The sequence below is a fragment of the Antennarius striatus genome, chromosome 12 (genome assembly GCF_040054535.1).
Source record: "Antennarius striatus isolate MH-2024 chromosome 12, ASM4005453v1, whole genome shotgun sequence".
Taxonomy (NCBI): Eukaryota; Metazoa; Chordata; class Actinopteri; order Lophiiformes; family Antennariidae; genus Antennarius; species Antennarius striatus.
Window position 1 is genome coordinate 21,077,149 of NC_090787.1, and position 20,579 is coordinate 21,097,727.

A 20,579-nucleotide genomic window follows, 5' to 3' on the forward strand; every position below is an offset into this window, starting at 1 on the left:
TAACAACATAGTGAGATGTATGAGAGGAGATGTATTGTGTATTTACAGTATGTTTTGTGTATCATTCAATATCTGTATATGGCTTTGGTTGTTCTTTGGCTGTATCATATAAAAGCTTTGTTCAGCAGTCTTCCAATTATGGCGAAAAAAATATGTGCAGTTTTCCGTCTTTTGTCTGTTTGATATCCGTGCGTACTGGAGACTGTCTGAGTGAAGATGACCCACTGACTGGATGAATATACAGTCGGTTTGTTCCGTCGATCCTGACAAAAAGCAGACTCAGAAGCAGACAGAGGTCACAGTCGGATGAATGAAATTACATTTACGGCCACTTTCCCCCAGCCTGAACTCCGTAAACACTCCAGCTGAGCCGAAGCACGAAGCTCCAGCCGGCTGATAGCGATCAGTGCAAACAGCTCAACAGCGGCGTAGCATAGCCCATTTACGTCATCACACTGTAGACAACACACTATAATTGAAACCGAACAAAGGTCTTTGTACTTTAGAAGTACTTGTTCGATGTACTTAAGTATTTCCATTTGCTACTGTAGGTTAACTCACATTAATTTGCCCCAACTAAAACTCTCTTAACTCTCCGGACTCAAACTCCTTCCATCCTGATGGGAGACCACTTGTTCATGAACTCGCAAAAATGCTCTCAAGATTGGACAGAACCTCAACCTGTCTGAAATACGGCTGGAATGATTCATTGATCAATCCATTGACGAAAAAAACCTAATAAGCAATCAGTCATTACCGTCATTTCTTAAGCAAACACAGATACTCTCTGCTCCCAGATCACAAATCTATGTGACCTTTCATAGTGAAGTGAATAACTATACAATGCTGTATAATATACTGTATTATATAATACTGTATAATATACACTGTATATACTGTACAATGCATTAAAAGTAAACAAAAAACTGATGCATTAAACTGTTTTTTGTCGACTATTGTCAGCAGCCACTTGATTAATTCATTCAATCATTTTTTTTTACGACTGAATCCAGTTATTTTAACCAGAAGACATAAATAACCTTGTAAGAGATAATGATATAGCCATACATCCATACATCATACAGATAGTATGTATAAAATAAGTACACTGTGGTCTATCACAGACGACTGATACACAGCAGTGTTCCTTATGAACCAAGCAGTGAAAACGTGGAAACATTACGTGTCTGACTTTATTCGCCTTAGGCCACTGCATGTCCTGCGATGTTGACTGTTGCAAATATAAACATCACATGTTGCCTCTGATATTATCTGCGATAGCTTGAGTGACAATCATTCAATAATGTCACACATGATTATGGAGCTTCATGGACAATTTGGGGGTCTTCTTCCAGCTCAGTGACTTTAACAGCCCTGCGGGGTCACTGGGGGCCCGCCTCAGAGAGGATGACATGTGTGCAGGAAGAGGAAGGAAGAGGTGACGTTACAGACTGAACATAAAAGACATCTAAAGCAAAGCCAGGGTAAATATTAGAAGAATATTCACATCATACTGTGAGTTAAGGAAAAAGAAGCGACATGAACACACGACAGGCTACTATCAGTCCAACACGTCTTGTATTGGTAAAAACTACAGTATAAAAAAAAGGTCTAATTCCTGTGATCACTAATAATTCATAAGTTATAAGGTCAGTATAATACCTTGTCCAGATTTTTTAAAAAAGATAAAAAGTTTAAATCATAAATCTCTGTCCAATTCAACATCCAGATCCAAAAGTATTTTTACAGAGAGCAGTCTCTTGCAGAACAGCCACACTGGCTGCTTTATGATCATTTATTACTACTCACGTATTAACATGTGAGCAGTGCTTTTATTGTAGAGGTGCAGCAGTTGTGATTACTTGTTGATTGCTTCATGCCTGACATTAGTAGAGAGGAAACACAATGCAGTGTACGAGTTAAGCAGCTGAGTCAGTGAACTGAGTCCACCTCCATCCCGTCACACTTCACTGTTTCTGCTGCTGCAGCCCAACATTTCCCAAGAAACCAAAACCACTTCCCTGAAAGTTAGGTCGATGATAAAGGAAATCCACAAAGTCAAAGCAGTTTAATGCTCATCAAATGCACCAACTCAGTTAGGAATTAGTGTCTCAAACTGCTGGGGAATATTTTGTTTACTTTCAGATTCTGCACCGTTGTTCGAATTGTTCATCCAAGTTCTGGTACGATTCAATTTTACTAGTAAGTGTTAACGATGCTGTTGAAAATAGAAGATGATAAATTTGCAACTTGAGCCAGGTTTTGTTATTATTAAAGAATGCAGGGTATGGCTGGAGGAGATGACCTAATATCAATAAAATGGTTATTTCAAATTCTGATCAATTATAATGAATGAACAACTGATAATTTCATGAGCTTGTCTTCATATTTGGCAATGTGATGGTGCTTAACTAAACAATTGTCGTTAGTTACTGGACTTCATTTTTCCTGTAGCGTTTACATTTGACCTCTCTTTGTTCAGTGTCATCTTCACTGAATCCAGCTTTGGTTCAGATCTGAGCTCCTCTGGATACAACCAATTTTTGGCTCTGTTTTGGCTGTTTTCTGTGTCGTCATCCATACGGCTGGGCATGCAGCTTTGTTTTGAATGAACACAGAATAACGTTAGCTGGACAGGGTGGAGGCATGAGAATGACACATTATTTTTGCACGTGAATTAGTAAGCATCCATTAAAAAGAGCAGCATTATTAGAGGAGCTTTTATTACTTATTCAAATAATTTCTCAGCCCTAATGCAGAATACGATGAATATTAAGTCCTAGAAAATCATCTTATTTTCAGAATCACTGTCTAGATTTTCTATTCCTTTACCAGTAATTGTCACGCTTTCGTAAGAGTGGTACTGTAGCACAGCACTAACCTTTATGCTCAAAGAGGGACATGGATAGTGATGCAGCCTTCTGTCTATTTTGTGAAAGATTCCAGACAGAAAAACTGGAACAGTACAATCGGACATCACTGAAGAAGTCGCCAAAATTTGATCAAGACACACCAAATGTCTACAAAGACGAGGTGTTTAATAGTACCGCAGACCACGTTTACCATTTGTTTATTGTTGAATGACAAGGTGGAATACCACAACTGCTATGTCAACACTTTTGATGTTGAGATTTTGACTCTTCACTGCCCTCTTGTGCAGGAACCAGGAACAGAACCGACTCAGGCGCATTAGCGAACCACAACAGCTTTGGACCCTCGAGTGCTACAATTATTTAAAGTGTTTATCTTTATTCACTCTTGATCCACTTTGAAAACTTCTTAAATGTTCCTCGGATTTGTTTAATTTAGGATTTATTTTTACCACCGCAATTACTGCAAGGAAAAGAAGACGGTCCACATAGGTTTGACTTCCTCTGTAATGGATTTTTTTTTTATTTTTACCAAGAGTAATTTAAATGGTTAAAGTTGCTGTAACACAATGCCATGTGGTTTATGAATGATCGTATAGGGGTGGTGGGGGGGGGGGGTCACACCTGATGTGCCCGGGGCCCCTGGAGATGCTCGGACCGGCTCTGACCAATAGCGCCGTGAAGGAAGCGTGGAAGGACGAGGGTGTTGACAGACGCATCTTTAGAACAGGACGAAATAATTTCACATGCAAATGGAGTTTAAATAAGCCTTTCAGGCCAGTGAAAGACACGTCACACATTTAAAGATAACTTTGATTTCAGAAATGAGGAGATTCCTGTCCGGGAATGGCCTCGCTAATATTAAAAGTTTAAGACCCTGAAGTTGAAGAACCTGCAGTCTTCAGCCATGACCCCCCAACATCAGCCCAATACGAACACTGTACACCCCCTGTGTCACTTGTCGGGTCAGACTACGTTGTTGATCCTGTTCGGTTCTGTTTCTCACGGGTCAAACTGTCAGCAACAGCAGGAATAAAACGTCTATGTACTCCCAAAAGTACCAAAAAGTACCAAAAAGTACCCCCGCCGAACAGTCCGCCGCATTCAAGGACAAAACGAGCAGAACGACCCGCCGTGCCGTCACCAACTCACCGTCATCTCCTTCGCAGTTCGCCTCTCCGCTGCCAAACTGTCAAACTGGTCCAAAGTTCTGTGAAAACATTCCTGCTTCCGCTTCCTGAAACCAGCGGCGTTAGGGCACGAGACAGCAGAGGAGGAGCGTCGCTCCCCAGCGCAGCGGGGAGGCAGTGACACCTGCTGGACCAGTCTGGTACTGCAGCCAGCGCAGGGGCGCTGCCTCTGACAGAGCTCTACTGGGGAAAGACCACATTGTTCAAACTACAGTTGCTGTTTCTCTCTGTCTGCTGTGTGTATATTGTGTTTTACAATTAGAGCGTCAAAGTCAACTTTATTGTCAAATAAACGTCGGGTCGTCCAATGTTTTAAGACTGGCGGTTCAATTCCCGCTCCCGCCCAAAAACAATACCCGCAGGTGCAGTGGGAGGTGTCAGCTCACCTCCGGACCACTGCCAAGGCGCCCTTGAGCAAGGCGCCGTCCCCCTACAAGTTGCTTATTTGGGCTCACAACAAAGAAGCTGCCCACCACTCTACCTCCTCTGCATGCGTACGGGCCCCCTGTGTGTCTCTGTGTGTTCAGGGCCTGTACACACATATACTGTATATGCAAGATTTAAAACTAAGTAGAGTGTAACACTAACTTCCCTGTGGAAATTAATGGAAATATTTTTAAAAAACAAACGTGCACAACATACAGCACAGATGAAATTGCAGTCCTCTCAGACCCACGGGCAGTATAACACAGGCAGTGCAACAGGTAGTACAACACAAAGTATAAAACGAAACACAAAAGGACGGTAAACTGGGTTCACTTGGAAAACCTGTTATTATTGTCACTGAAAAGGTGTTTGCCAGTGTATATCAATCACTAGAAAAAACTTTTTCAACACATTATGAAAATTCTCAGAAAGAATCGCTGCCTGTTAAAATAGACAACACTGAATGCAAATTCCACCAAGGCTGCTCCGTGTCCCCATTATGCTAGCAGGATAGTCCTGTGATAGAAGAGTTTCAGCTAAAAGGAAAGGAAAGGTGTACAAAACTGTGGTGAGACCAGCGATGTTGTTTGGTCTAGAGACAGTGTCACTGAGGAAAAGACAGGAGACAGAGCTGGAGGTAGCAGAGATGAAGATGCTGAGGTTCTCTCTGGGAGTGACCAGGAAGGATAGGATCAGGAATGAGTACATCAGAGGGACAGCACATGTTAGAGGTTCTGGAGATAAAGTCAGAGAGGCCAGACTGAGATGGTTTGGACATGTCCAGAGGAGAGATAGTGAATATATTGGTAGAAGGATGCTGAGTTCTGAACTGCCAGGCAGGAGGCCTAGAGGAAGACCAAAGAGGAGGTTTATGGATGTAGTGAAAGAGGACATGAAGGTAGTTGGTGTGAGAGAAGAGGATGAGAAGACAGGGTTAGATGGAGGACACTGATTGGCTGTGGAGACCCCTGAAGGGAAAAGGTGAAAGGAAAAGAAGAAGATTCACTTCTTATTTGTCTTTATCATGTGAGGCTCGATGAGGCTCTTGTAAATCTGGTGGTTAAAGACCCGCAACCTTTTTCCATCGTGGATGACTGTGGTTTCAAGGAGTTTGTGGGATTGCTTGATCCCCCATAGACTCAACAAAAATATAAACGCAACACTTTTGTTTTTGCTCCCATTTTTCATGAGATGGACTTAAAGATCTGTTTTTCATTCCAGATACACAATATTACCATTTCTCTCAAACATTGTTCACAAATCTGTCTAAATGTGTGATAGTGAGAACTTCTGCTTTGCTGAGATAATCCATCCCACCTCCCAGGTGTGACACATCAAGATGCTGATCTGACATGATTAGTGCACAGGTGTACCTTATACTGCCCACAATAAAAGGCCACTCTTAAATGTGCAGGGTTTGTTTTTGCTTTATTGTGGGTCTGGGGACTCAGAACCAGTCAGTATCTGGTGTGACCACCATTTGCCTCATGCAGTGCAAGACATAGAGTCCATCAGATTGTCAATTGTGGCCTGTAGAATGTTGATCCACTCCTCTTCAACGGCTGTGCGAAGTTGCTGGATATTAGTGGGAACTGGTACACGCCGTCTTATACCCCGGTCAAGCACATCCCAAACATGCTCAATGGGTGACATGTCCGGTGAGTATGATGGCCATGCAAGAACTGGGACCTTTTCAGCTTCCAAGAATTGTGTACAGATCCATCACGTGGGGCCGTGCATCATCTTTCTGAAACATGAGGTGATGTTCATGGATGTATGGCAAAACGATGGGCCTCAGGATCTCATCACGGTATCTGTGCATTCAAACTGCCATCAATAAAATGAACCTGTGTTCCTCGTCCATAACAGATGCCTGCCCATACCATAACCCCACCACCATGGGCCACTCCATCCACAACACTGACATCAGCAAAGCGCTCACCCACAGTCTGCCATCTGCCCTGAACAATGTAAACCCAGATTCATCCGTGAAGAGAACACCTCTCCAACGTGCCAGACGCCATCGAATGTGAGCATTTGCCCACTCAAGTCTGTTACGGCGACGATCTGGAGTCAGGTTAAAACCCCGATAAGGACCAGCATGCAGTTGAACTTCCCTGAGACGGTTTCTGACAGTTTGTGCAGAAATTGTTTGGTTATGCAAACCAACTGTTTCAGCAGCTATCTGAGTGGCTGGTCTCAGGCGACCTTGGAGGTGAACCTGCTGGATGTGGAGGTCCTGGGCTGGTGTGGTGACACGTGGTCTGTGGTTGTGAGGCTGGTTGGATGTACTGCCATATTCTCTGAAACGCCTTTGGAGACGGCTTACAGTGGAGAAATGAACATTCAATGCATGACCAACAGATCTGGTTGACATTCCTGCTGTCAGCATGCCAACTGCACGCTCCCTCAATGCTCGTGGCATCTGTGGCATTTTGCTGTGAGACAAACCTGCACATTTCAGAGTGGCCTTTTATTGTGGGCAGAATAAGGTACACCTGTGCACTAATCATGATGTCAGATCAGCATCTTGATGTGTCACACCTGTGAGGTGGGATGGATTATCTCAGCAAAGCAGAAGTGCTCACTATCACACATTTAGACAGATTTGTGAACAATGTTTGAGAGAAATGGTAATATTGTGTACCTGGAATGAATTATAGATCTTCAAGTCCATCTCATGAAAAAAGAGCAAAAACAAAAATGTTGCATTTATATTTTTGTTGAGTGTTCAAGTAATATAAAGTTTTTTTTCCAATAAATTAAAAAGATGATTGTTGTCGTGTTTGTCTTTCAGATATTAACCTTTGGGAAACGCTGGACCGAGATGCGTCGGATGCCAGGAGGGCAAGGAATGCTTGTGAATGAGTGTTCTCCAAATATGGAGAAATTGTGATCAAGAAAAATCATCTAAATCCAAATACTGTGGAAAAAAACCATGTACTATAATAAAAATCTTTGACTGCCCTCATCCCAAATAATCAGCCTTTCCATAGTTGCACAAGCACACCCAACAGATACCACATTTTCCCCACATTTGCCCATCAACAACGCTCCAAACATTTGTCAATCATTATTAGTACATTGAATGATATTTGGTCTAGTGTAAATAAAAATTTCAATTCAAAGATAGTTTCTGTCCAAGCAAGAAGAAGGTGATTGTGCATGTGTGTAAATTGAAAGCTTCTGGTCAAACTAACTTGCAATTTACAGAAAACAAATTTACAAATTAATCCCACTAATACAAAGAATTGAACAGATTCACATACAAAAATAGAGAAAAAACAAACTATATATAAATTAAACCAACCAATACCAGAACACGAGCTTCCCACTGAACACAGAACAGAAGACATCTTTAACACACCAAAGGTTTTTAAAAATAACCAGATCATTCATAACTCTGAAAAAGTCAACTGTTATTCTTGTTTTTACCATTCTTTTTACAACGAATATATGCATGTCTAATATGTATTAATTGAGTGTAAAAATAACTTTCTCATTGGGGATAATAAAGTGAGTCTCTTCTTCTTTTTCTGCTGCTGCATATCTGAACTTCCACCTTTAAAATATTTTAAAAAGCCACTCTATGCTCATACAACTGGATCACACACACAGATAAAGACGAAGGTCGTTCTTTCAAACTCTGCCTTCACTTTCACATGATGTCTTCCACTAAAACTAAAATAAAATCCCCACTCCGCCCCTGGTGCCGGTTTTGTTGCTAAAATTCATTTCTCTGTTCCCTTCTCACTTCCAATCAACTTGGACAAATTAAACATCTAACTTTTGTACCTTTATCAAACAAAAAACAAGTATTTAAAACACAAGTTTGAAAAGGCAGACATAAATTATAGATAGAAACTACTCTTTTTCCATTATCTGTTTTTTTTTATACTTATACCATTAATTTTTTCAGACATCACAGTCCTCAAACTTTCTCACAGTCTCTCCCAGCATGCAACGCTACAGAAAGAGAGAAACATATTTCTGTTAAGGGGTCAGAGTTTAAGAAGAGAAAGAAAGGATCCCATCTGATGAGGACGGTGAGCTGTAGTGTCAGCAGAAAACCACTAGATGGAGACACAGCGCCATTAAACTGATGAAACCCTCACTGGACGGCATGACTGGTCTCTGTAATCATGAATGATTGTACACCCCCAACTTTTTTGTCACTTCGCTCAGTGCTTGTAATCTTTAAAAAAAATCATAAGGAATAAAGAAATAAATACAGTTTGTCTATTTCAAGTTCAGTATTTTCCGCACCATGAGGCGCACCTAAAAGCCTATAATTTTCTCAAAAACCGACAGTACGCCTTATAATCCAGTGAGCCTTATAGAATGGAAACAACTGTACTTCAATCAAATCTTTGATTTGAATCACAACTTACTTGTCAGCTGCACACAGATGGCATCACCAACACCGATCCATGCAGCTGTCAGTCTACATTTATTCATTAAATTAATTCTTTATAACATAAAAATTGGTGACGCCTGTTTTATGAACAGATAATGAATGACTGACCGTTAAAACAGTTGTCATTTAAAATGTGTCGTCACAGAAGACATCATCAAAAATTATGCATTAATAGTCTGTAATGACTAAATGAGCAAATATACAGGCAAAAATTACAGTGTGTGTGTGTGTGTGTGTGTGTGTGTGTGTGTGTGTGTGTGTGTGTGTGTGTGTGTGTGTGTGTGTGTGTGTGTGTGTGTGTGTGTGTGTGTGTGTGTGTGTGTGTGTGTGTGTGTGTGTGTGTAGAAGGTCAGATTACCCTATTCATACAGTGAATGATGCAAGTAATGAAAATTCAGTGTCCTACACGGCCTGCGGTGTAGGATAACAGTTCATATTCAACACTGAGTTTCTGCACTTTGTTCTTTAAATAACAAAACTTCTCTCTCCCACTTCCATATTCCTTCTCTGTATTCTGTAGATTAGTTCTAAAACCATCTTAATTTCTGTATGTTTATTGAATTTTAATTGTAATGGTGTGGTTTAACCACTTCCTGCTTTGGTAAGACTGATTGAGTTGTGACCCACTAACTAAAATCTCTTTGCAACCATTAAAAAAATGTAATTCTTAAAGTTATGTGCTGAAATGAGAACCACGTTTATCTTCCCAAGAAAAGCAAAAATAGAAATATGACTGGCTCTTTGTTTTATATTTGTTCATCCTGGGCTGAGCAGCACAGAGACAGATTGATTCTGTGTTAACCATTAGCCAATGGTTCCCGTTGACCAGCAGACACGCTGTCAAGTTGCCAGGTAACCTCCTGGAAGCTGCTATATTGTCACCATATCAACGTCTTCACTCAAGATCAGGTACAAAGTCCACTGCTTCGTGCCCATTGGCTGAGTGGATGTGACTGCAGAGATAAGCTTTTCTAGTTTTTCCCTTCAGATCATCTTCTATGGCTTTTAAAAATTCAGGATTGATACAAATAGGGAGATGTGTGTCTTGTGTAAGCATATGCAGTGCTTTGTGCGTAAAATGTGGTATAAAATATATAAAAACAGATGCAATAATTGGCATATAAACCGTTTACAACACTTTTACAAAGTGTTATATACACTTAGTTATATTAGTTCCATCCATCATCCATCATGCCGTACCACTTCCTCCGCTTTCATGGATCACGGTGTTAGAGAAATTTTGTTATATTTAAGTTATATTTGTTATATAGGTTTTTTAATGAGTCCATACTATCTTTCTTTAAACATTTACTTTGGTAAATAAAGTTCAATAAAAGAACAACCTGTATTTTGTTCCACAGTAAATATCTCAAAGGCTTGTGGCAGGGAGGGCATCCACCTAAAAAACTTTTCCAAACAATTATGAGCGTTCATCTAAAACAGAAAAAGGACAAACTGGACACACACTTCTGGTCCCTTCAGATATCATTTCCTGCCCAGTCCTGCCCAGTAAAAAACTTTGTGTGTTTTTCTATATTTACATTTTCTGTGTTAATTAAAGTAGTTCAGCCATAAAAAACACCCAAGGGCCAGACCCAGGGGCCAGAACCAGGGGCCAGAACCAGGGGCCAGGCCCCATGCATCTCCACATTACGTCGACATTGCGTCAAATTTTTACATGATCAGAATATATTTTCATCCTTTTCCCTTCTAATAGATCAATGTTGTCCAATCACATCCAATGAGCACACAACCTCGGATGAGCTTGATTTTAGTGTATTTCACGACAGATGGTCAACTTGGATCACAAAGAGAGAGAGAGAGAGAGAGAGAGGGAGAGGGAGAGAGAGAGAGAGAGAGACAGAGAGACAGAGAGAGAGAGAGAGAGAGATGGAGAGAGGGAGGGAGAGAGAGAGAGAGAGAGAGAGAGAGAGAGAGAGAAGGAGAGAGAGAGAGAGAGAGAGAGCGAGAGAGAGAGAGAGAGAGAGAGAGAGGAGAGAGAGAGACAGAGAGAGAGAGAGAGAGAGAGAGATGGAGAGAGGGAGGGAGAGAGAGAGAGAGAGAGAGAGAGATGGAGAGAGAGAGAGAGAGAGAGAGAGAGAGAGAGAGAGAGAGAGGGAGTCTTTCGCTGATACAAATGGAAGATTTGTCACGTGATCCCCGGGGCCGTTTTAATGACGTAAGCACCATATGGCGCGTGCCGGGAGGGCGTGGTCTCAAATGCTAATATGTCCCAACCTCCTCTGTGTGTGTGTGTGTGTGTGTGTGTGTGTGTGTGTGTGTGTGTGTGTGTGTGTGTGTGTGTGTGTGTGTGTGTGTGTGTGTGTGTGTGTGTGTGTGTGTTGACTATAAAACCAGCATCATCTCCCACCACCTCAGAATGCTCACAACAGTCCCGCACAGTCACGCAAGGACACACATAGAGCGCGCGGGATGCGTGCAATCTGACGGATTAAATCTCATCACAGGTGAGTTTGGTTTCATTGTAGCTTCATAATAACCAGCAGTTACCTGAAGGAGGAATTCTTCCTTAGATGCCTGAATAATCATTGATTTTCCCTGTTGAATAATTAATTATTTGTTAAGAGAGAATCAATTCTTTGGGGATAATTTGTCAGTAAAATAAATCAATATAGTATACGAAAACAATCCCGTTTGCATTTCATTCATTTATTTATTTGTTCAAACTTTTTAAAATTAATTTGTTGCTCGTTTTCTGAAAATTCGTTTTACTTTTAATAAATAATTATTAAACATCATTAGGGTGTTTAGGCATAAATTTCTTCTTTATCTTTGTGATTTTACTGTGTCAGAGAAATCTTTTCTGTTATTACTTTAAAATAAAAGTCGTATTTGTGTCTCTTGTCGGTCACGTTGATGATGTCCGTCACCGGAATAACGGAATAACGGAATAACGGAATAACGGAATAACGGAACCACTCAGTGGAAACACGACTGAGAGAAAAGAAGCGATTTCTGCTGGATTTATTGATCAGGTTCAGATCAGATTTAACGATCAGGTTATTGTAGTTGTTCAATGAAGTGAGTGGGAATAATTTCATATTCTATTTTATTAGCAACATTCTCATTTTACTGTTCACTATAAAGACATGACGCGGAAACTGGCATTTTTACTAACTCAAATAAAATGACCAAATTTTGCGGAATTCTTCTCTCAAAATCCAGATATCTCCTCCGACGGACTAATGTCTATTTCACGAGAAAGGTCTCATTTTGAGAAGGATTCTGTGTTTTCGAACAGTTATTCATCGAATGGATGTTGTAGATATTTAAACTGAGATTTTTCTGTAACCATAACTAAAGTTTAATTTGACACCAACCTCCTGAATATCTCAACAGTCTTCCTCCGGAAGAGTTTAATGTTTTATATCTTACTCGCTTTTTAGTTTTAGTGTAATAAACACACTTTGACTCATTTATTTAGTTTCCTGAATCAGCGCGATATCAAAACACGACCTATGGAGTTATTAGATTTTAAAATGACTTTAACCAGAAAAAGGCCTATTATTGAAACATTTTAGAAATGTTGGAGAGAAAAAAACTTATTTGAAATCTTTACTTTACCGTCATGTCTTTTTTTTTAATTGAAATTAAATTACATCGGAAATCCACTTAATTTTGAAGGAAATAAAAATTACAGCATCCATTCAACACACATCTGAATACAATGCTGAATGATTTCAGCAGAAAAAAAATTCAATGCTCTAAATATAATCTGATTAAAATAGAGATTTTCATTATCATTTTCACACGTTTTTATCTGGTTATTGATGTTAATGCAAATTCAAGATCAGCTAAACTAACTTTAATAACGTAAAAATTTAGAGGAATTTTTTACATTATTTTTTGGCAGAAATATCTTCTTTTTTTTTACTCCAACAGAATCAGCATCATGACCAGGTCTGTCCACGAGGATCCAGCATCTGAGGACTCAGAGGAACAGCAGGAGCTCCACAGCCCCACCGATGGGGAGACAGAGAGGGGAGATGGGGGGGAGGAAGTTCACCTTCACCACCTAGACGAGGGAGAGGAGGATGACGATGAGGAGGATGAAGAGGAAGAGGAGGAGGATGGGGAGATCAAACCCAAGAGGCGAGGACCTAAGAAGAAGAAGATGACCAAAGCTCGTATGCAGAGGTGACGCCATGATATTTTTCCCTGAATTATAAAAAGTATTTTCATTGGATAAAAAGCAAATAGAAGTAGTTTCCTGCGTGCAGAAGAATTATTCAAACGTACGCTTCATCCTCTGAGGAGCATAAGGATCAGTGAAAATCAAGGAAATTGTTTTTTATTGAGTGTTTTGTGGGGAAATCAAGGAGCAACTGAATCCATGGTCAGTTACCCTCGACTGGCTGTGGATGGGCAGATGAATTTGTCGCATTTCTTGGTCTGCACAAATTTAAAAGATGTAACATTTGAATCAAAATTCTTCAAATCAAGTTACTAATTGTAATTTTGCAAAAACTCAGAACCAGAAGAATTAAACTTTCTGAGAAGATGATCTAAAAAGTTTGAATTTTTTTAGTTGATTTAACGAAATGTAAAAATAAGAGTTCCAATCTGAACAATTACAAAGTTGACCATCAGAGTTTCATCACCAGGAAGTCTCAGTAGATCACGTCCAATCAGGAAACAGCAGAGACCATCACCTTCTCTCAAAGGCAGGATCTAAAACATTCTCCCTGTCTTGTTTCTAAAGCTTTGCCAGTCGTATAATCCGTGCTTCCTACATTAAGTTTAATTATATAAATATCTGATTTGCACTAAAGTTAAAAAGAAAGTTAAATGAAGTATTTTTATATTCCGTATACATATGCTACTTTTTAATCAGGGGTCTTTGTTGTTTGGATAAAAGTGTATAGAATAGCTAATACTGATATTGATGACAGAATGACAGCAGATTCAACAAGTAATCAAATAATTCTATTTTTTATTACAGACAGTTGAATATGAGGTTAGACTTTGTTCAGTGTCTTCAGCACCATGGATAGCGTGTTCCAGTGTGCATGCGTTTTAAAAATACACAGAACGCCAAGAGCAACAAAGTGTTTGAAGAGTCTTTGTTTTTACATCGGTAGATATCTGGAAACTAATAAAAACTTCCAGTGCAGCAAGAATAATCATATCGTAGTAAGAGCAGAAGATGATGCTCAGATCATATGAGTCATTTTTAATACTCAGGCTTTTGCTCCAATTACATTTGGTAATGATGATGACTGACCTTTACGTAGGTCCTCTGAAATGTCCTCTGAATTGGAAGATGTCAAAGAATCTTTGCTAAAGATGAACCTCTATTTGGACCACAAACTGCTGAAGAGTAATTGCCACTTTTGGGATTAATAAAGTTTATATTAATTTTAAAAAAAACAACCTGTCCTCCCATGAAAGTGATTCTGATTTGTAAAGATCTGATCATTTTGATTTCACCATCCTCAAGAAATCAGATTTGTGTCACACTGAGACATCTAATGACTGTAGTCTGTGTGGATGAATGTAGATACATGTGACACTGGGCATCCTTACATTCTGATTAACTGATTAAAATCTCCTTTGAAATGTTTCCCTCCCTTGTTTTTTTCTAACAAAAGATCTATTTTTTTCTAGGTTTAAGGTTCGTCGAATGAAAGCTAATGCCCGTGAGAGAAACCGCATGCACGGGTTGAACGACGCCTTGGAGAGTCTAAGAAAAGTTGTCCCTTGTTACTCAAAAACCCAGAAATTATCAAAGATTGAGACACTCCGCCTCGCCAAGAACTACATCTGGGCTTTGGGTGAGATCCTTCGCTCCGGCAAAGCGCCAGACCTCATGAGCTTTGTCCAGGCTCTCTGCAAAGGTGAGCATCACAGTCCACAAACTGGATGGAAATGAAAAACAACAGCCACATAGCTGTGTAGGGAAAAATGAAGTGTGTTCCAAACCACTGACTTCACCTTCATCTCATTTTCAACATGAACAACATCTGAAAAAATAGGGCTGACGGGCAGAAGCCTTCTGGTTTGTGTCGTTCCTAATCGAAACACTTCTGTCATCACAATGTTTTCAACCAATTCATTCACTTTGACTTAATATTAGAAATAAACGAACAGACAGAAATGAACAGTGATTTTTTTTCTAAAAGTTATTCAAAGTTGCTACTAGGTTTGTACTTCTAACATACTCTGACATACTGACATACACAGCTTTTACCAGACATCAATATTGAAGATTATTGATCCCCTTTGCATTTAGCAGTACAGTAGATATGGATACAGGACTTTATTTAATGATTAACATGTATTAATATCGCATTTATGAGTTTGAGATGGTCGTTTTAAATGTTAATAATAACTTTAACTTTAATAATTAATACTGGTAGAGTCAGGTGATATCCTTTTAGAGTTCCCATGAAATGTTAGTAGGCAGTCACGTGATACCGTACTCGCATTCTATTGGCTGATGGCATCCTGAAGTGTGCTGCGTTCAGTGAGTCTCTGACTTCCGTGAGACACAAACGTGTTTTAAAGGTAATACAGATAGAAAGTGGTTTAATATCAGTATGGGGGGGTTCAGAAACGTTTAAACTTCCGTAAATAATAAAATAAATAGTTTGTCGCTCTATGGTTGTGAATCGCGTGTGGTTCCTGGAACGCGTTAACAACGGCGCAGTGCATTGATCTCTTGTCCGTGTCTGCAGGTCTGTCTCAGCCCACCACCAACCTGGTGGCCGGCTGCCTGCAGCTCAACCCACGAACGTTCCTTCCGGAGCAGACCCCCGAGCTGCCGGCTCATCTCCCCCCCACCGGGGCCGTGGCCTACCCGGGACACTTCTACCAGAGCCCCGGGCTGACGGCCGGTCTGCCCAGCCCGCCCTATGGCACCATGGAGCCCTCCCACATCTTCCACCAGGTCAAAGGTCAACCTTATGGCCCGCTTGAGCCGTTTTTTGATGGCGTTCTCGTAACGGACGGCCAAGCATTCGACCCGCCGCTCAGCCCCCCCCTGAGCATTAACGGAAACTTCTCATCCTTCAAGCAAGAGGCCGTCACCGCCACCGAGTACGACAAGAGCTTCTCCTTCAGCGTGCACTACGGAGGAGGAGGACCTGGGGGGCACGCTGCCATGTATGGCGGCGGGGGGTCGAACCCACGTTGCAGTGAGCTGCAGGTGGACGGGCTGTTGGGCTTTGATGGACATTCACACCACGAACGGCTGATGAACGCCCAGCTGAACGCCATCTTCCATGACTCCTGAGGGAGGGGATGAAGGACTGGGACTCTGATGCAGACAGACAGAGGGACGCGTGGAAACAGACTTCTGTTGTTTCACGGCTGTTTCTGCTGCCGTCTTTCCTTCTTTCTGTCTGCATCAGGCTCCATGAACCCTCAGTGAGGTCATGAATACAGACACGTCGATGACAATGTCATGTTGATGATGATGTAACCTTGTTCTAGCGTTTCATCCTGCAGGAGATTCTCTCTGAATGTCTCAATATTATCCATGTAATCACTTAAAAATAATCAAAAAGCAATAATTTGGAGGAAACTATGCAATTTTGTTAAACCCTGAGCTTTGCTCATCTGATAATTCCAAATGTTGAATTAATTAAGATTTCTCTATTTTTGGGTGGGCGTGTGAGATGTTGTGGAGCTGGTGTTGGGTTCGGGTGCAGCCAACACCGCGCAGAAGTGTTCATGTTGTTCACGTGGTTTTTAACTTTGCTTTTTATAACTTTCCTGTAGCTTTCTGTTGACATTTCATGTGACTCTTCTTTATATTTTATATGATAGATGTTTATAAATGCCTTTCATTAAAAGGAAATCAATGTCAATCACTTGAGACTCACACCACCTCTGTCTGGTCCCGTTTTCTGCAGTCGCTTCTGGTTTGTTCAAAATAAGTTCAGGTTGTACGAATTCCCTTTAATTCATAATATTTAACAGGACATTTATAGATAAACAGAAGAATATACACACCCATGCAATAAAAACTGAATCTGGTGGATTTGACCAGGTTTCTGTACAGTTTTGGGCAGATTAGATGATGAGTTCATCATTTGGGAAAGTCGCTATTTAACATCCAACACGCGTCTTTATAACTCATATCCTGATCCATTTATTAAATGTTTATATACTGCTTATAAATGTTTAAATAAATATTGGTGGGTTTACATAAAGAGATACTTATCAACAAATATAATCCGGTCTTCTCAGTCTTCTGAGACAGCAAAAAGAGTCTTCATAGACACGTCGTGGACTCAACACATAATCCAGATTAGCCAACGGACTGATATAATTATTAATTACAACCCGTATTCTATAAATTTTGTCACTAAAAAGTAACTTAGTGAATATAAACAGTTGGTATGTGACCACAGAATTATTTAAAGTGGATTTTATTCCTTCAAGGATAAAAACACACAGAGAAAAATGGATCTCCTTTCAGAGAAAACCCTGTTAGTGTGTTAACACAATTATCACACTGGTGAAAGACAAAACCAGGATTACTGCGTGTGTGTGTGTGTGTGTGTGTGTGTGTGTGTGTGTGTGTGTGTGTGTGTGTGTGTGTGTGTGTGTGTGTGTGTGTGTGTGTGTGTGCATGCACATGAAGGGCACAGATGTTCATTCTGCAGGCAAAATTTTAATTTATGAAAATGATCTCATTTATGCATGAGAGCCCCCCTCAATATCCACTGATGTCCCGCTGTGTGTGTGCTGTGTATGTTTTGTGTGTGTGTGTGTGTGTGTGTGTGTGTGTGTGTGTGTGTGTGTGTGTGTGTGTGTGTGTGTGTGTGTGTGTGTGTGTGTGTGTGTGTGTGTGTCAGCAGGAGCAATGTGGCAGCCATATAGCACCATTTAGCTTCCTTCTTAAACTGGAAAAACCATGACAGAAAGTCAAACCAGACCTGCGTCTTCTTCAGAGATACTTTTGGATAGTATTTCCATAATATATCATAAATAAAAGACATTAAGTTTCCAAAATATCAAGTTATATATTAATAGCATAAAATCCTGATTAAATGTAATGGCTCAACTCTACAGATACAGTCCTGTGTTTCACTCTGCTGGCTGATCATAACACTGATTAATGCAGCTTTAACTCAGCCATCTGTCGTCAGCACACACACTGAGTGTGTTTCAGGTGTACCTGGGATGTAGTGTTGATACCACAGCCCACTGGGACCATCCTGTGTCCGTGTGTTTGGTGGGTTTCTGGAACAATTGAATAGGAGGGTGATTTCAATGATGAATGCAAATACCAACACCAAATAACTTTGACACCAGTGATATGATACATTATATACTGCTCCCATCAAGTTATATATTTAACATAATGGATATATATAATGGATCCGGATCCATTGCCCTACATTATGGAACTTTTTCATTTGTTCTTGTTTTTTGATCGTCTCATGTTTGCAGCACATTGACAAATGTTAAAAAGAAAAGTCCCATGTCATAATACAGTAATGAAGAAAGTGAGAAACTGCTTAGGAAACAGAAAATGCAGCTTAGGGATGGAACTGCACAGCGTGAGCACAGAACGTAAATCATCACTTGATAAGATAATCTGATTTTTTTTAATTCTGAGAAAATAAATTCTTATTTTCGAGTAAAAAGACAGATTTTTAAATATTTTTCCGAATTTCTGTCATTATTCGGGCCTGATTCCGTAGTTAAAGGACAGTGGACTGATGGCTACCGCCGATCCGACGTCACACAACCAATCAGGATCCAATCAGGATGGTATTTATCGATCAAATCGCCCCACACAGCACTACACTGCTCAACGTGGAGCGCGCATCCTTCTTTAGAGGATAGACGGGAGCGCGCATCCTCCACAGCGAGACACGAGCCGGGCTGCCGCGCGCCCCACCGGGGTGACAGCTACAGCTGTCGCTATGGCAACGATACCCGGAAATACAAAGTCACCCGCCGCGTGATCAGCTTAGCGCGAGCCCGTCTGACGTGTAGTCAGTGAAGACAAACAAAGTCATCGGCATCGTTTGTGTTTGTTTGTTTGTTTGTTTGTTTGTTTGTTTTGTGTGTTTATTCGTAAACATGTCTGAGGAGGAGCCGAGAGGAGAAAACAGAAACACGAAGAAGAAAGAAAAACGAAGCGGAGTGAAGGAGGAGGAGGAGGAGGAGAAGCGGGAAGCAGATGGTCAACAACGGGCGGAGAGGTGAGTGGTTGTTTGTTTGTTTGTTCGTTTGTTTGTTTGTTTGTTTGTTTGTTTGTTTGTTTGTTTGTTTGTTTCAGTGACTACACTTAGAGAAGTCGTTAAGGGAAAGTGGAAATGAAAGACTGACTCATGAGTGTTGTGACTGGGGGCGCTGCTGTCACTGCTGCCTCATTTCATTCAGTTCTAATGTTTAGATGAACGTTTACAACACTCATGAAGACAAATCTCATTATTGTGCCCCCCCCCATCCTCTGCTGTTATGCAAATATGAGCATTTTGTTGTGACAAGCACATCCATTCATTGGGGCTACAGTGACGATCATTTTCAGAATCAATTATTTTCTTGAATTAAGTGGTTTGGTCTGTAGAATTGTGAAATTACGATCCAAAAGAACCCAGAAATTATTTAACTTAATCTGCAACAACAAAATAAAATAATTTGGACATTTATAATTCAAAAATGTATCCCAATTATTCATTTGTAGGTCAGAATAGTCAGTAATTTATTTAGGAGTCAGCAAGTAATCATAGTAATAATTGATGAAGTTGACTTGTTGAATGAGATTTTCTTCTGCCTGAATTAGAATAATGTGATTATTGGTTTTCTTATCAGTATCAGCCATGAGAAGAAAGTGATTATTGGTATTGACTGAAAAAAATTAATTTCATCTACTTCCAGTTTTAATTATTGAATTTGCTTGAGATTCACCGACAGCAGTCAGAATCAGTGTGACAGACGTATTGTAGCTTTACTGATCAACAAATTTGATCATATTTACTAAATATGAGAGTACCAGTGTTCTCGTAAGTATGCATCCTTACGTCTTTGATGCCCATTTTTTCAATCAATCAATCAATCAATCAATCAATCAATCAATCAATCAAGTTTTATTTATATAGCGCTTAATCATGGCAACAGACATTTCAAAGCACTTTTTGACAGGGATACACGATTATCAGACAACATGTATAGTTGGGATGCAAGCTTACAATAAAAAAATCAGTGCTACCTTTTTTGGCAATATAATATTGGGAAAACATGCACTTCCATTTACTTCCAATTTATCCATTTCTCCACTTAAATTTCGAACCCAAAAATTGCCATTATGTTTTGATCTCGTGCGAGTTTCTCGTCACGGGACTCACCTGCAGGATTCAGTCTTATTAAAATCGACCAAATGGCAACACGACGTCTGCTCGTTTCACACGATGCAGTGAGAGAGCGAGGAGTTAGTCTTATATTATCACCATGCCTTCGAAAAAGATTCAAAAGTTGGAGAAAAACATGTGATAATGGGTGCTTTCTTGAATAAAGAACAATCAAAAATCAATGAAGAAATAGAAACAGAAATTACTGTGGATAGTACAGATAAAGACACAGAAGAAGCCAAGTGAAAACCAGCAAAATCCTAACATTTGTACCGCAAAGGAGGCGATTGTTTGGCACGGCTAAATGTCATACCCAAGCCACAATAATTAGAGTACAGTTTAC

General features: G+C 40.2%; 3 protein-coding genes across 4 annotated transcripts in view; 2 read left to right on the forward strand and 1 right to left on the reverse strand.

The window, feature by feature from the left end:
• Positions 1 to 4,110, reverse strand: part of itprid2 (ITPR interacting domain containing 2) — a 44,151-nt gene extending 40,041 nt beyond the window's left edge. For both annotated transcript variants that reach the window (XM_068328788.1, XM_068328789.1), the window contains exon 1: positions 4,023 to 4,110. The gene's annotated coding sequence lies outside the window, so the exon portion shown is untranslated. The remainder of the gene's footprint in view (positions 1 to 4,022) is intronic.
• Positions 4,111 to 11,246: 7,136 nt separating this feature from the next.
• On the forward strand, positions 11,247 to 16,740 carry neurod1 (neuronal differentiation 1). Its single transcript, XM_068329498.1, has 4 exons — positions 11,247 to 11,371; positions 12,807 to 13,061; positions 14,532 to 14,761; positions 15,602 to 16,740. Exons 2-4 carry the CDS (start codon positions 12,817 to 12,819, stop codon positions 16,156 to 16,158), a joined length of 1,032 nt encoding a protein of 343 aa, XP_068185599.1. The 5' UTR covers positions 11,247 to 11,371; positions 12,807 to 12,816; the 3' UTR covers positions 16,159 to 16,740.
• A 1,967-nt stretch (positions 16,741 to 18,707) lies between these two features.
• cerkl (ceramide kinase-like) overlaps positions 18,708 to 20,579 on the forward strand; it is a 28,513-nt gene continuing 26,641 nt past the window's right edge. The window contains exon 1 of the mRNA XM_068328584.1: positions 18,708 to 19,087. Within this exon, the coding sequence (XP_068184685.1) occupies positions 18,966 to 19,087 (122 nt within the window). The 5' untranslated portion in view covers positions 18,708 to 18,965. The remainder of the gene's footprint in view (positions 19,088 to 20,579) is intronic.